The sequence below is a fragment of the Platichthys flesus genome, chromosome 5 (assembly GCF_949316205.1).
Source record: "Platichthys flesus chromosome 5, fPlaFle2.1, whole genome shotgun sequence".
NCBI lineage: Eukaryota > Metazoa > Chordata > Actinopteri > Pleuronectiformes > Pleuronectidae > Platichthys > Platichthys flesus.
This window is the reverse complement of record NC_084949.1, coordinates 21503150-21519236: the sequence shown is the minus strand read 5'-3', so window position 1 is coordinate 21519236 and position 16087 is coordinate 21503150. Positions and strand designations below refer to the sequence as shown.

The following is a 16087-nucleotide window of genomic DNA, read 5'->3' as shown; positions in this document are numbered from 1 at the left end:
ACTATTTCAGCTCATGTGCTGCATGTATTCATCATTCGGGAGGAGGGGGGGGGGAAAGAAAAAAAAGACAAATTCCTGAAAACAACATTTGGTTTCAAAGTCAAAGTCTGTGTATAAATAGCCAGCAGCGAGTCGTGGCCGGGGTATGCTTACCTCCAGAGAGCGCGCTGCCTGGCTGAAATATGGGAATATATCATTAAAATAACTCTTTGACATTGAAGCCTGACGGCATCCATTTTCTGATGTAACCTTTAGTCTTGTTTTAGTCGACCCGACATTTGTTACGGAAGTGCAGCTCAAGATGAGAATGCGGGGCTGAGTTTTTCAAACAGAGCACAAAGGTCATATCTGGCTGTAATTATATTCATCAGATGCAGAGGGGGGGAAAACGCAGCCTCGCTCCCTAAGAAAATATTTAGGATGAGATCAAGTCTGAATTTAGTCTAATTTTCTTGCTACTTGTGGCAGCACCTTCCCAATCTCACGCATCGTCACGAAATTAGAAGCAAATGGAAAATATTTTTGCATTCTTTTACTTGGTGGGAGAAAATTGTTATAATTTTTTTTTTTTTAAAGAATGAAATGTTCGTCTTTTCCCATGATGCATAGAGAGAAATGTGCATTTCCTCATTCAGGGATCTGGACAACCGTTATCATTCATACGGTGCCAAGCTGATTTCCACGGGAGTGCCGGGCTGCCAGTAGGCTTGAGTAGCCCGTTATGTATTTATGGCTGGAAAAGAACCATCTTTTTTCTGGGGATTGATTCTGTCTGGTCCGGGGCGCGTGGACCAGAGGTGGCAGAGTAAATACCCGAAGACTAATGTCTCTGTTCCCCGGGTAATCAATACTCGCCTCATGACCGCACTCCTGGCTACGCTCCCGTTAAAAACAAATTTGTTAATTTTGACAATTTAATTGCTGTGACCGTGCATGCCTTGAGTTGTATAAGCAGGTAGTTGAACCTCTCAGTCGGGGAAATGGGGTCTCGGAAAAAAGTGGAACCTGTTGGGATTTATGCACATTTCTGCTCCCTGTGTGTTGAGTGATGAGGTTGAAGTGCACAGTTAGATTTGTTTCTTTTTTGTTAATGTGGCACGCCTGCTCTTTGCATTGATTTTTCATCCTTGTGACGTTTTTTTAAATTATACTTAAATTTAAACTACAGATTTTTGGGTTTGGAATGTCCAGCTACATCTTTATTTTACTTGCCACACTTATAAATTCTGGTGTAATTGCAACTAGTATTTTTAGTGTATAATATAGATTAAGTTTATATTGTATATTTAGTATATTTCATTTTAAAGTTATTATTAGTGAATTCTGTATTTTACAGTCCCACAGTGAAATAGTTTTTGATTTCATGAGTGAACATGTTGCACAGAGCTCTGCAGCCACACACACACTCACACAAACACACACTGCACTAAAACCACAGGGTTGTCAAATTAGAACGAGAACAAAATAAACCGTCTGTACTTTGGGATCAGGACGAGTGAGCGTGCGAGGAGGAGAGCGAGTTAGCGAGCGGCCTGTCACTCACGTGCACGTTTCCTTTACGTGCACGTGGCGATAAGTGACACAACTCGGGTGAAAATCGCTTTTTCTTGCCGTTCCAACCAACTCGGCTAAACAACAACACGCTGCCTGGTCATTATTGGGTTGCAGCCACTTGAATGCGTGTTTTGCAGAGGGGCTATTAATAACCTGTGCTTGATGGTAATAGAGGGAACAGAGCTCCGGTTGGGCCCAGTCACGAGGTTCAGTTGCATCAGACCGTGTATTGGCAGGGCTGGATACTGTATGTTAGTACTGTATGTTAGTACTGTCTGCGTACTGAGGTGAGAGTTCTCTGGGCACGTTTGCAGTTAAATACAAAAAGAAGTAGAACTACATCTCTGTTTTTTAAGCTCATCTGACAAGTCCCCTGTCCACTTGCTTGGTGTGAATACAACGGCATGTGGTATGGATTAGGGGAGCTGGTAGTAATTTCGGTGCTGCTAACTAAAGAATCCTCCAGGGAGGCTTAATTACAGGAAGACCATTCTAAATATCAGCGAGCCGCATATTTTCCATGACAAGAGATTTTTTAGCCCGGGCTCTTGTAGCGGGTTTTCAAAGTATAGAGCCACATGACGCGGCTGGGCATTTCTTTTTTAAGGAAGTGCAATCGATCTCCTCTTTCAGGTGAAGATGAAAACAAAACTCCACCAGTTGTATGTTCATGCGGCGACTCAGTGGATTTAATCTGCTTTTTTTTACGTGGATAAGAAATCAGCCGTGCACAGAAGGAGTGAACGCTTGCTATAGGGAACAGGAACAGGAGTTGCCAGCCAGTCTTTGTGCTGTGGACTTGAGCCTGTGGATCCTCAGCATCCACACTGGGGAATGCACAGTTCAGTAAATGTTTGCAGATTAGCATTTTTCCTAAATAATCCATTTGGAACCTCAAGTCATGTTCAGTTGAAATCAAACCGGTCAGTGTTCGACCCCCGTTTAGTCCAAATGATTTGGATTAGCTGTGTGTGAAACTCTGTTTGCTTTGATGTTAAAGAGCAGAATGCATTCAGGCTGAGGATTATGTCAGACTTGTTTTTCTTTTGCTGTTTTCATTTCGCCTGCATGTACGTGTGATGAGAATCAAGGGTTGTATTTGTATTTGATATTTTACAAAACATACATTTTCATACCTTTCCTTTGGTTTGTAGTTGCTTTTGGAAATTAAATAAACCATTTCAAAATAATATTATTTTCTGAGTAGTCTAACAATTGATAGATTTGTAAAGGTTATTTCTTATCACCAAGCTCTGATAGCAGTTGTTGAGATGAAGGCATAGCAAGACATCTAATAACCCTTTTTTAGAAGAGTTGTCAAATCTGCAAAATAAAGTGATAACAACATTTCATTCATCATGTTTTCCTGTTTGCAGTGATTACTCACAATTGTCGTATTTTGTGCTTGGTACCAATTAAAGATAAAATACCTGAAACATTGTATTTAATCCTATGGTTGAAATATTAAAGGTATAATAAAAGAAAGCCTCCTCCCTTTCCCCTCTAGCACCCGAGGAGGATATTCTCAAAGGCAAGCAGTCCATCAGAACTCACGCTCTGGGACATCAGAACTCAGAGAGTGAGATGTCGCTCGACGGAGACGATGACACTCTGTCCAGCCTGGACGAGAAGGACCTGGAGAATTTGGCAGGTAAGGAAAAGGAGCTCATCCTCCTCGCCTCCCGTAGCCAGCCCTCAGTCCCGGCTGCCCCCCCCTCCACATTTCACTGTGTGGTTTGTGCCCTGCAGCTCAAAAGATGGAGAGAAACAAGCTTAATGTTACGTTCATGTGCATTCGGGTTGTTGTGCTGCAGCAGCTCAGTTGTATAGTTCCTGGTGTCTTGCTGTTACTCATTTTCCCAGGTTGCAGTTCAGCTGTTATAACCCTAACCCTTTTTTTAGAGATTCATTGTGGGATTCTTGCTGAGCCCCCTATAAAAAAAGGAAATTAGCCGTTTAATGACCATGTAGCACTTTCTTACTACACAACGTTATATGTAGGGACACCTTTTTCCATTATGGCACCACCGCCTTGTAGGAAAATGCAGTTGAAAACACAGAATCTCCAGTTTTCTGTCTCTGCCCCCGGAGGTCTGCTACACACACACACACACTCATACACACAGGCCTGAGTAGCAACTCTGTAAACATTTTTTTCTAAACCCAGCAGTAGCAGAGTTTATCCCAGGATACTGCTCACCCAGAAATGGGACATTATCTGATTTAAGAAAAGCACCATTGCCTGAATAAAAATCCCCCCCACCCCCACCCACCCCCATGTGCACGAGCCTGATCATGCAGCTGCAGTACAGCCTCACATGAAATGTTATCCACCTCAAGATGCTGCGGATCCTTTGTTGCGTTTCTTGTTTAAATCATTTTAATTAAATATCATATAGTCCGCTAATCGGATTGCTGCGTAATCCGCGTTTCCCCACGAGCAGTGACAACGCTCTGCGGACTGAGACGCATTAATGAGGCTCAAGCTGCTATTAGAATAACGCAACTGTGGCTGACAACGGGATTAAACGTTGAATCCTGTTTAATAAAGTGAAGTGTGTGTGTGTGTGTGTACTGTGGGAATTGAGTTGGGGGGGTTTTGTTGGGAGACGCTGAGCCTCTCCTCTTAAGCAGCTGTCTGCTTCAGGTGGAGGCTAATTGAATGTCTTTGAATAAAACTGTTATTTCAACCCACGGATAACATGTCAGTACTCGCGGGGTTGAGGCGAGGCGGAGGCATGAATATATATCTGTGTGTTTACTCCGTCCGCGCGCTGGAGCTAGGAGGGAGCTGGGGGAAATCAGAGCCCGGCTCCCGAGCCTCGTCTCCCCGCTGCAACATCTGCAAACACAATGGCTCGTATGTGCCGAGCCGGGCCGGGCTTCCACCCACAGCTCCCCTGAGCCGGCCTCGCATTGTCATTCTGGCATAAATTAAGATTGATGAAAGATTAAACAGAGTTTAGGATCAATTGATTCTGACGGACATACCGATTTTTTGACAATTATGTCTTAAAGTTTTACGATATTTATTTTGAGTATTATAGACCCAAACTAGCTTGTTTTATTTTAGTAGCCATCGGGATGTGCAGTCATTTACAGTTCCTATGTTTATTAGCTTATCCTGAACTCAGACATAATTGCGCATTACTTTAAGGGGGGGGGGGGGGGGGGGGGATACTACACACTGTGCAGTTTGTGAAGTAGCCGAATTATTTAATTATTTAAACAATCTCTCAAATCTGTTGAGATACAAGCCATACTTAAAAAATACGCTCAAATTGCTGGAACATTTCGTGCGTAAAGTTATCCACGTGACACCAGGGTGACGGCGCACAGTGTGTTTTTAAAGCTGATCATCCTTTGCAGTGTTTTAAAGCCACTATATTTCCCCCTCCACGGAGAAGGGCTTGTTTTGGTTGAACCGGCTTCTATATATGTGTGTGTGTGTGTGTGTGTGTGTGTGTATGTGTGTGTGTGTGTGACTCTTCCAGGCTCAGTAAACTTGAGCACCGGCGCTCAGCTGGTGGCTCCGGCCGCGGTGGTGAAAGGCACCCTGTCCATCACCGCCTCCGAGCTCTACTTCGAGGTGGAGGAGGACGACCCCAGCTTCAAGGCCATCGATCCTAAGGTAAGAGACCCGAGCTCCAATGATCACGTCCCAAACTGTCACTTAACAACAGCCCCCCCCCCCTCCCCTCCTCCTACCGTGCATGGGGAGGCTACATGCACATTTCATGTTTGAATGGAGCACGTGTTAGAGGCCTATCTATAATAATGCAATATATATATATATATTAAAAATATTTGAAGCATTTATAGTATTGGTTTTGCTTCTAAGTTTGTAGAGGATTCAATATCTTGTCAGGCTGTGGTTGAAGTTAAAATATGGCTGAGTTTGAATTCACGTGTGGGGGGGATGTTACTGAGGCGTGATGTCAGAATATATTTATTTTGTTACAATATTTTCACTGAACGTGAAATTGGTTTGCATTCTTCTAAATTTATAATGGGGAAAGTTAATATAAAACAACGGGAATTACACTTATTGTTTTTGTGGTGTGTTGCACGAAATTACAGCTTTTTTTCTAATAATTAGTTAAATTGGCAAAATAAAATGTATCGGGCCTTCTTGATAATTTTTCACTCTGCAGCAAATGTGTTTCACTGTAAGCAGTTCACACAAATTAAATTACGCACAATTGTTGTGCTCTGGTTAAATCACTGTCAGTAGTGAACTCCATGTTGACTGCAGAGGTCTGTTGACCTACAGTTGGTTGTTGCACCTGAACGCTCCAGGATTTTAACGTGTGCGAAAATGGGCTTTTTCAATTTCCTTCAGAAGTTATTTGAATGTGATTTTTTTTTTTTTTTTTTTATGTCGTATGGAATAAAGTTAGAATGTGGAGTTGTCGTGTGTAAGATAAAGTGTATTATCTGGTTTCTACCGCATTAATCAGACGAGGGCTTCGCTTTACCTGAGGCCTCTTAAAACACATCAGAGATGCTCCCGTATATTAACATGAGTCGTCTGATTTACACTCCTTCTAAAATCCTTTTGAGCCCGTGACGCACTGTTAAAATAACAAACGGCCTGAAGTCGGCTGTGCACATTCCTCCTTTAAAAAATGTGCTTCTTTCCTACTGTTTACATTTTTATTTTCTCTTTGGAAAACAAGTAAATAAGTGATTTTATCCGTTGGACAATAACAAAATAAAATGCTCCGTCTTTGCCCTCACCTGTCACAACACGTCAAGACACGAGGCCAAGTTGTAAGTTAATTTGCAACATTTTTATTAACATTTCTTTTTTTTCCTTAAAGTCACATAATGAAAAAATGGAACTTGGCACGCTACATTTTTTATTCTTTCACTTAACGATTTTTTGTGCATATATTTAAATAAACGTTTCTTCACTTTGTGAAAACATTTAAAGAAGACAACTAAAAAGTTCTTACATTTATCTGAAAATGTACCTTCACCTTCTCTCTGGCAGTGGCCCAATTCATCCATTTTCTTTTTCGTAAAAAGGGGGGTCTGTTGATGTTTGCATTCTGCATTATTTTGTTTCTGAATTTTTGTTGGTTTTTTTTTCACATTGCTTGGAGAATCATCTTTGTCCTTCTCTGAAGTTTTATCCCAAAATGTCTCTCGGCTCTTTTCTCCACAATCGCTCTATAATTTGTCCAAACTTTTGGCGTTGGTGAGGATTTCTCTCGCTAGTCTCCATGTCTGCTTCGCAGCAGCCTCCAGGGCTGAGTGAGGCTTTCCCTGAAACAAGTCCAAGTTTGGCAAGAAGTAGTGGGGACATCTGCGGCACTGCAGACAGGATATGAGCTGCAGCAGGATGCCGTTCAGTCGGTCTCCGAGGCAGGACTCGTCCCAGTCGGTCTCTCTCGGGTGTTTCTCGCACTCGTACAGCAGCAGGGTCTTCATGTGGTAGTTGTTGAGGGGCATACCGGGCAGCTCCAGGTGACGGTCCCTCAGGGTCTTCAGGATGGACAGAGACTTCTTCCTGCAGCCGGCCATCAGCAGCCTGTTCTCGGCCTCGCTGAACTGCAGGACCCACGCGTCGCTCTCTGCAGAGCTCTGCTTCCCCGTTAACGAGTAGCACTCTTTGGAGAGGAGGTTGAACCCCTCGGCTTTGACCTCTGCTACCCGGTTCGGACCGGGCCAGGGGATGTGGGGCATGGGCCACTGAGCGGCGCTTCTAGGCCAAATCCCTGTGCACTTGAACGCGGGGGTGATCTGCACCACATACCTCTCCCTGATCCGTAGTCTGACCTCGCTGGTGTCCGCTACCATCTTCACCACGTCGCGGTAGCTGCACTTATCCACGGCCTGCGCCACCAGGGTCTGAAACCTGGAGCGGATCTTCCTGGCGGAGAGGTACCCGGAGGCGGTGATGAACTCGACCCACAGCGACATGCTCCTTTTGCGGCCGTCGCTCAGCTTCAGCACCGCGCAGCCGGGCAAGGAGCCGTCGTCCACGAAGTTGAAGACCCCCATCTGGTTGAGGTACAGCACCACCTCGAACTCGTTGGGCGAGATGACCTCCATCCCCTCGAAGCGCGCGTCTATCTCGCTGAGGGAGCTGATGAAGCGGGGCTCCTGCACCTCCACTTCCTTCAGGACATCCGACACCACTTTACAGACCTCTCGTATGGTCTTCGCAATGGCCGCTTTGCGAGCTTGGCATCGCTCGTTGTGATATTTGTTGAGCTGGTAAACCAGCTTCGCCTGCGTCGCTATCATGTTCGGGCAGAGGTCCGGGCTGTACACCGGGGAGTCGCAGTAAGTTGACGGATCCAATGCTTACCGGTTAAGCCAGAGGCAGACGCTTCCCCGTGCAGGAAAAATGAGTAATCAAAAGTTTTTTTTTTCTTTTTCTGTTCCTGCCTTTGCAGCGGATGGACGTCAGTGTGAGGAGGAGGAAACGGATAGGGATGCGACGCAACAGCTAAATATCAGTGGGACTGAGCTCTTCCAGCACGGCTAGGTCGATTCATATTCAGCGGGTGCGTAATGATCCGTGTCCCGGGCTGCAGGCGCTAAAGGCTCGAACAGCATCTGTGACCACTCATCTCTTCTCACTCTATCCTCCTTGCTCTTGCGGCCCCTGCTCACTTTCTCGTCCACACTCAGCTGTGAGCCGGACTCGTGTAGTTTATGAATGGCTCCTCTAGGACGAGTGGAAGGGGGTCGGGCTTCTCCTCCTGCAATCATGTGCGGAGCTGTCAGTGCGCGCAGCCAATCAGAGGCTCCCGGGGCGGACGCGGGGGCTCCTGCAGGAGATCTCCGGTGCAGCCGCAGCGGCAGCGTCTGGGCGCGCGGAGCTGCCTGCTGCTCCCCGGGTCCACGCAGGGAAACACAAACCTTTTCACGGGCTAATGCCAGCGTCCTCTCGGGCTGCAGTAAAGCATTTTTGTTTTTTTTGTGCGTCTCTCTTTACCTCCAGGTTCTCCTGGTGCGTGTTGAGGATTGTTGTAGAGACAGTGTGAGTGACAGCCTTTAACTTTAGAGACTTCTGCAGATAAGTCTCCTGCTTCTGCTTCTCTCTCTAGCACGTCTGTGCATCTTTGTTGTTATTTGCAAGGCTCAGTAATTATAGATGTTTTATTTTGACAACGTGTAACTCTCGGTTTGCCCTGGTTTCCGTATAAAAATAAATCAATGACGCGTGTTGGCTTCAATCTTAAAAACCTGTGTGTTTATACGAATTTAACTTTTTCTGATCCAGATTTCTAAGCGAATCACACAGTTTGTAAATTAAATGAAAAGTGAAAAAAATATGTAAGCCTTTTATGTCTTTCTTGTTTTCCTACTGTCTTCCTTCGATATCCACTGACATTCCTCTTTATTCTATTTTCCAAGCGATTTTAATTAATTCTTAATACACATTAAATACTTTTTGCGTCATTGTTTATTGCCTAACCAGTAAACACAGTTCATTCTTCGTGTGCACCTGCAGCTGCAGACTTAGAAAAACCCGTGGTCCCAACTGCACTCATCCTCCTTCAAACTGGTCAATTTATTGGAAGTGTTTTGATATTTTGCAATATTTTAATATCCAAACACAGGAGCTGACGTAAAACGATTGACTTTGGCTTCAATCTGAAAAAAATAAATAAAAACACACGTTAATTCGCCTGTGGCTCTATCACCGTGAATCTTGTCCATGCTGAATAATTTACGCATGAGGCTCAGTGAGGTTGTAATTGAAGGCATCTTGTCACCCGGACTTCACGTTGAGGACTAAAGAAGCCATTACTCCTCTTTTTGTCCCCCCACGCAGACAAGAGGCAGGAGTGTGGGACACCTTTAGATTTTCTCAGCATGATGGAAAAACACCATTCTGCGTAAAAAAAAATAGATCCGTGTAATTTCTTTTTTTTTTTTATCGTCACTACTCCGCGTGTCTGCAAGTCCCGTTAATGAGGTGACGGTCATTTGCGTAAACATTCACCTAACTGCGCCTTTTTCCGCGACCGTCTGGTCGAACGTCTTTGAAAGCTTTTGTGAATCAACTCAATACGTGTTTTAACTTAAATCTTCAAACTTTTAAAACTCTTTTCTGAACAGAAAGTCTTTCACCAGAGCAATTTATTCATGGAGACAAGTATATTCCAATCATTTCATTAATTTCAGTGAATTAATTACACTAGTAATCTGACTGTTTTGTTTTAGTGAAGGTCTTAATGTAAAAGTTCTCTCAGACAATAAGGCCAATAGTTGAACTTAAGATGCATAGAGTGAAAAATGTCTATATGATATTTTCACTTCCTTAAGATGCATAATCTTTATGTTGTTTCAAAGAGTAAAAAAAAAGAACAGTTTCATATTCTTATGTTTAGTTCAGATCAAATGTTTAAAACTACTTTGGTTTATTAATGAATTCCAGAAACACATTTATGAAGTGACCGACTTTGCACTGGATTCTGAAATAAGCTTAAAACATAAACATCAGAAAAAGGTTAATAGAAGATTAATAGCCCTGCTGTAGTTGCCCAATTCCTCTGGAGTTCATCAAGAAGCCTTTTTCCACCAATGAGCCTTTAGGGAGTCTGAAGAAACTCCAATTAAATTCTATGAATTTGTTATTTAGTTTGATTTGAAGTGAAAGTGTCCTGTTTGGTATTTGAGCTCAACTCAACGTAACAAATAAAGCTCTTTTCAAAAATCTAAATGCACAAGTTAACACACACAGATTTAACTGTACATAAGAATCACAAACGGCATATATATTATTAATGTATTGGCCAAATGCTGCAAGATACTTATTATTTTATTCAGGATTCTTGGTTAAATCTTGTGCACAGTTGGTTATAAATCACGGCGTAGTACCTCAGTTAAATTAACTTTGTTCACAGTCGAGAGGATTAGTGGCAAATTAATGGATTACTTAATCATCATTAAATGGATTAACAAAGGATTCAAGAGGACAGATTAGTATGTTCCAATTGCTGGTGAGTCACGACATTTGCATTTGATGCCTAAGCTGCAAAATGAACCCACTATGTACATCCAGAGATTCCTCTGAGAACCAACAGAGTGGAGAAACTCTGGCGAGAGAAAAGCAACAGTTGACTTGGCAACCCTTGATTTATTATGAAATCAAAACTGAGCGTTAAAACTGAGTGTTGACATTCCTTCCCTTCACATCATATTCAAGCAAAGTGATACTTATACTAATGTGGCTGTGGAATTTGGGAATAGATAGAAGCTGAGAGAAGTAAATGAGGATAAAAAAAAAAAAAGAGTCTGGCTGATGATTGCATGGTGACTGTTTATTTTCAAGCTCACAGCTCCAGAGATTAATCGACCCTACTTGGAGAGCAAGTGTCCAAATATTATGAAGGGCATTCTAACTGTAGCTTTGTAAAATATATGACAACCCAAAGCTTTTAGAACAACGTTAGGAATCTCTCTCTCTTATCAAACCGCATTCTGCAACTGTTTTTAATTTTAATTGTATTGTAAGTTGTTGTAAGTCAATTGAATTTTTATTAAATTGCTTTATTTTGGCGGTTGATGTGGAAAGGTTAACCCTAAATCACAATATGAGCATTCACCTTGTGGGCATTCTGTGTACATAATGTTCAACACACTGCCCACGCAGCTAGCAACAACTTTAGGAGCCTCGTTTTTAGCATTAACCTTTATTAGCGCTGCGATTATTTCTACTTTACTTTGTATTGTGCAGCAGTTTCAGTGCAATGTATAAATCTAAGGAAAGGGGCCAACAGATTGTCACTCAATCACTTCTCGTCCGTCCCTGCTTGCTACTTCTGTGTGCCCTTTATGTCCCGTGAACATTCAGAATTATCTGTGGTTCCTAAAGAGTTTCCCCCTGGTCTACACTCGACTGGAGAGAAGATCAGGAGCCTGTCAGGGAGCTCTTTGATCACAGCCTGTGTGACGACTCCACACTGATCCCCCTCACCAGCACAAAACAGTGTCCATGCCTGCTGCAAATCTCTGCCAGCTGATGAGTAACCTCATTGCTTCTCCTTTTTTTCCCCCCTCTCCACTTCTGTCCTCGCTCTGTCTTTCTTTCCCACTGTCTCAGCCTTATTCTCCTTTACTCTCCTCTGTACTGTTTACAGGATACTATAATTATTACATAGTTTACAAATAGCAGAACAACCTCTCAGACATCATTTGTCTTGGCCATTTATTTTAAGTAGATTTGGTAAGGAGCTACTTTATTGAATGTCTTAAAAAAATTTTTTGGCTCATCTACTTGTTGAGTCTTCAATCTGAAGTACCAGTTAACAGTATACTCCACAGACTGCCTTTACATTTGTGTTCCTTTACGACAGAAGCACACACACAGTCAAAAACGGTTCAGGCAAAGACGTCTCTGAACGTTCAGGCGTCTTTTTGAAGACAGCAGTCGGAGAAAATGTCTTTGTTTTGCAACAGGATGCACAAAAGTTTCTTCCTCGTGTCTGTTGGAGTTATTGCGCTTTTTACTTCTAAGTGAGTGATAAGGGAGGGGGGGATGTCAAGGCTCGGCGTGGCTCTGTAGTGCTCCTTTTTTCTCCCCCCTTTTTTCCTCCCTCTGGAAACATGATAGCTGCAGGGAAAGTGGCTCGCTGCCTCACAACACACACCGACATGCACATGTGCACAAAGACCAACATCTGCACACATGTGAGCCGAGTACCTTTTTGATGCTCGTGTTCACACATTTTCTCGCTGTCTCCCGAACCCGGGTGGACGCAGCTGCTGCCTCCATAGAGGACTCAAAGAAAATCATCGCAGGCAACTAATTGCCTGGCAGGCCCCTGCATCTGCTCGGCAGATAGAAGAACTGATGAAGTCACAGAGCAGATGTGTGTTTGCCTGTGTGTGTGTGTTAAGGAGAGCCCTGTCTGTGTTTCGGCACAAATCATTAATATTGCATGTGGAGTCATCGTTGCAGAGCCACTCCTGGAGACTGCTACTATTGCATGAATGAGGAAGTGAAATTCACTTCACTTACAGCAGATTGGTTGAAGGAAATGTCTGCGAAAACCTGATTGGGTGATATTTGTATCCCTCCCTTAGAGCCGTATAACATTCTGAGGGTATTATACATTATTCCTCTGGCATAAAAAACAATTTAATAATCCTATGTGAGATTGTTTGAGTATGTGGTACATTAACCATGTAAAAAATTAAAATATAGTATTCAAAATACTGTTCGGGGGATCATAGTCTTATTTATGGAGTGTAGTTCTGATGGACACAAAGTTACATGTGACAGCTGTAAAAAAAGTATTTAATCTTTGGAAGACGTATATATTTGTCATTTTGTGAAATTATAAAATGTAAAGATTATGTATGTCATCTCGGAAAATTGGGATTATCTAACAACTGCAACTGTCTGGCTTTACAAAACGATATTTCTGTACCTGCAACATAAAGTTTGCACTGTCAACAATGATATATTGTGTGAACTTGCATGCTAAAGAAACACTAAGTATTTAGGATGCAGATGTGAATGAAATTATCATTCAGACATATTGCGTGAGTCTTCATTCCCTATTCTTCATACATAAAGTCGGTGTCTTGGTCGTACCTCACATAATGAAATCTTTCCGTGCCAGTGTATCTATCCTGCCCGGCTGCTGATAGCACCATCAGTCGGTGTTAACTTGGCACAACACCGGCCTCCACGTTCTACATTCTTGCAATGGGTGTTCAGTTCTCGGCAGATGGACAGAACACAAACACGGGGGCTGACGGTGTCGACATGGCCAAATGAAATGAGTCACACTCCCTGATGACGTTAACTGTAAACACTATATCATTTTGAGAGCATCGATCAATGGAACACGTCCCTCATCTGACCACTGACTGACCAGTCCCTCTGTAGGGCTGTGGTGTTTGTCCTCAATCCATCAGATACCCATGCTGTGTTTCCAAAAGGTTTCAAAGACCAAGCAGAAAAGTCTGGTGGAAAGAAAATGCCAGTTCATTTTGTCCAAAGGTCAATGTCCAAGGCTATGCAATGATTACTCCTCCCCCCCCCCAATTTAGAAGGCACTGGTACCTCTAATTAGTGGGGTGGCGACGGCTACCCGGGGTTCACTGGAGTGGACGAATGGTTGGTCACTTAGTCAAAAGAAAGAAAAGACCCTGGTTCTATGTAGCGACCAGTTTCATATCGTTAAGCTTTCCCTAAAGTGTCAAACTGCTGGGGCTGCACCCCCCCTCCCCCCGTCCTCCTGCTCGCTCCGCCAAACTCTCATGGTCACCAGGGACGACCTTCGGCTGCAGCTGCCAATCACAAAGAGCCGTGGCAGCAAGAGGTCTCTGCGAGAGGAGCCTATTGATTTTCCAGTTAGAGCCTAAGTAGTGTGTGCCATAGGACCAATGGACAGCCCAAGCAGGTATGTCATTATCAATGAGCCCAAGGAAACGGATTCCCTCACTCTCACTCATTCATATTGGCCTTCCGTGCTCCCTGCCTCTGCGGTTGCGCCACCCATTGCCTCCACTCCCCTCGTCTGCTCTGACAGAGTACATCCTGGGATGGTCAATAAATCGTTCGGGGCGCACTACAACAACAGCTAGCAGAGTGATGGGCTGGGATGACCTTCCTCCTTTTCATTCCCTCACTCTTGCACTGTCCGAGCCTCCCTGCTTTCCAGGTACAGAGATCATAGCACCTCGAGGATGTAAAGTGTTTCCTTACCAGACACGAGACTTGTTAGCACCACAGCCGCTATCTGCCCCTTTCGGTATGTCCCGCGTCCTCGAATCTTCAACGTCCAGGTTCAGCTTTATCTCAAACTCTCGCTCACGTGGCACTTTGGCTCATCCAGTCATCAGTAAACCCAATTATTATCACACTGCTTCTCTAGCTCTGCCTGGCGGCTCATGGCGAGTCTCTGTCCGGACCTTGGGAGCTGCTCGCCATAAAGACACGTGCAAACAATTACGGATGATTTAAGCCAATTAGAGGAGATAAGGCCAAATAAATGTTTAAAGCTTCCTGAAGTGTATTTCTGTTTCCCAGTAGGACAGTAAAGCCTTGTTACTGTCTTTAGTGTCCTTTTACTTCTTCTGCCTCTCACGCAAAGTACACTCCACTTCTGGTTCCTCTCCCCTTTGAGCCTCAAAACACATCGATATGGTTGTTATGTAGTCTCTCCAGTTGTCGGAGGGGTTTATGAACTCATGCTGTACGGATAAAGTCGGCGGTCCCCTCACCAGATGTGGGGTGTTTAAGAATCATGAAAGAAGACTCGTTAAGGATGAGCTTCAAAGCATCTAAAGATACCGGCTCCTACTTTTGCTCACAGCCCATATCTCTTCCACTCATGCTGACATTTTTTGATTATGGCCAGTGTCAAGACCATGAGATCAAGGGCCTTATAGTAACAGAATTTAAGAGGTTTATTTCTTAGTATTTCTTTGGTATTTTTTTTTCACATTCAAGCCCAGTATCTTGAGGATGGTAATATTGATTTGTCGGTCAGATGGTCAAAATGTTGGTCTCCAAAAAATGTTAATCCTTCTGAGATTGGTGATCCTTAGCTATTTAATTTGTTCTGAGTAACACTCCTGAACAACTCTTGGATTAATTGTCATGAAATTAAGTTCAGACATTCAAGCTCCTTGGGGGATGAATTGGGTTTCTTTTGGGCAACTGTTTTCGGAAGCATCACCACAAGGGTTGACATTTTGTGGTTTTCACTGACAATGCCTAATATGTTCAAAACTTTAGATTATAAGCATAATATCTTACTAACCACGTTACAAAAAAAGGTATTTTGTATTTGGATGAGATAAAACAAAAATTTGCTCGCTAACTTGCTCAGTCAATATGGTTTTGTATACTTGCCAAACAATAGCAATGTCATTAAGAAAATCTTTTTTTATTTTTTTTATTCTTCTCTAGCACCATGCTTTGTGATTTTAGCAGTCTCCCATAACAACTAGCAAAGCTCTTAATTCTGGGTGATGTTAAAATCTAATATTAATTCCAATAGTTTATTCTTAGTATGAGACTTTGAATCTTAGTTTTTCCCTTGAGACGATTTGAGCCGTTGAGACACAGCAGGCTGATGAATTCCTGTGGTGAGTGGTAACCAGGTAGGACAGGTTGAGGAAAGATGGTTGCCACATTGGTAATCACATACAAAACATTAGCGACAGTGTCATCGCCACCCCTAATGATGACTAATGTCTCCCTTCCAATTGCTTTCCCCTAACACACACACACACACACGCACACACACACAAACAACTACCCCATCCCAAATGAACATGCTCTGCCCCTCTCCAGCTTCCTGTATGTGACCTGACTTTGGACCTTGACCAAACCACAGACCACTGTGGCTGCGACCTGGCTCACACTTAACCAAACACCTCCAGACAAAGAGCTGCTGCCCCCTCCTTGCACCTGAGCCTAGCCCCTCCATCATGCTCCATCTCTGGGCTTGACTGGGCCAGTCAGGGGGCAGGTGCCTCCCCTCCCTTCCTTTGATTGATCCCCCCTCTCCATCATTTATTCTCTTCGTCCGCCTCTGACACACGT

General features: G+C 43.5%; 2 protein-coding genes across 6 annotated transcripts in view; one reads left to right on the top strand and one right to left on the bottom strand.

Annotated features, from left to right (window-relative positions):
- Positions 1-16087, top strand: part of lrba (LPS-responsive vesicle trafficking, beach and anchor containing) — a 173383-nt gene that overhangs the window by 100289 nt on the left and 57007 nt on the right. For all 5 annotated transcript variants that reach the window (XM_062387882.1, XM_062387884.1, XM_062387883.1 and 2 more), the window contains 2 exons: positions 3062-3205; positions 5049-5185. In XM_062387882.1, coding sequence (XP_062243866.1) covers positions 3062-3205; positions 5049-5185 — 281 coding nt within the window. The remainder of the gene's footprint in view (positions 1-3061; positions 3206-5048; positions 5186-16087) is intronic.
- mab21l2 (mab-21-like 2) lies at positions 6346-8622 on the bottom strand. Its single transcript, XM_062387040.1, has one exon. The coding sequence runs from the start codon at positions 7807-7809 to the stop codon at positions 6730-6732; it is 1080 nt and encodes a 359-aa protein (XP_062243024.1). The 5' UTR covers positions 7810-8622; the 3' UTR covers positions 6346-6729.

Bases quoted from the DNA above. Each gene is read 5' to 3' on its own strand.
- mab21l2 (XM_062387040.1), bottom strand. From the start codon at position 7,809: ATGATAGCGACGCAGGCGAAGCTGGTTTACCAGCTCAACAAATATCAC.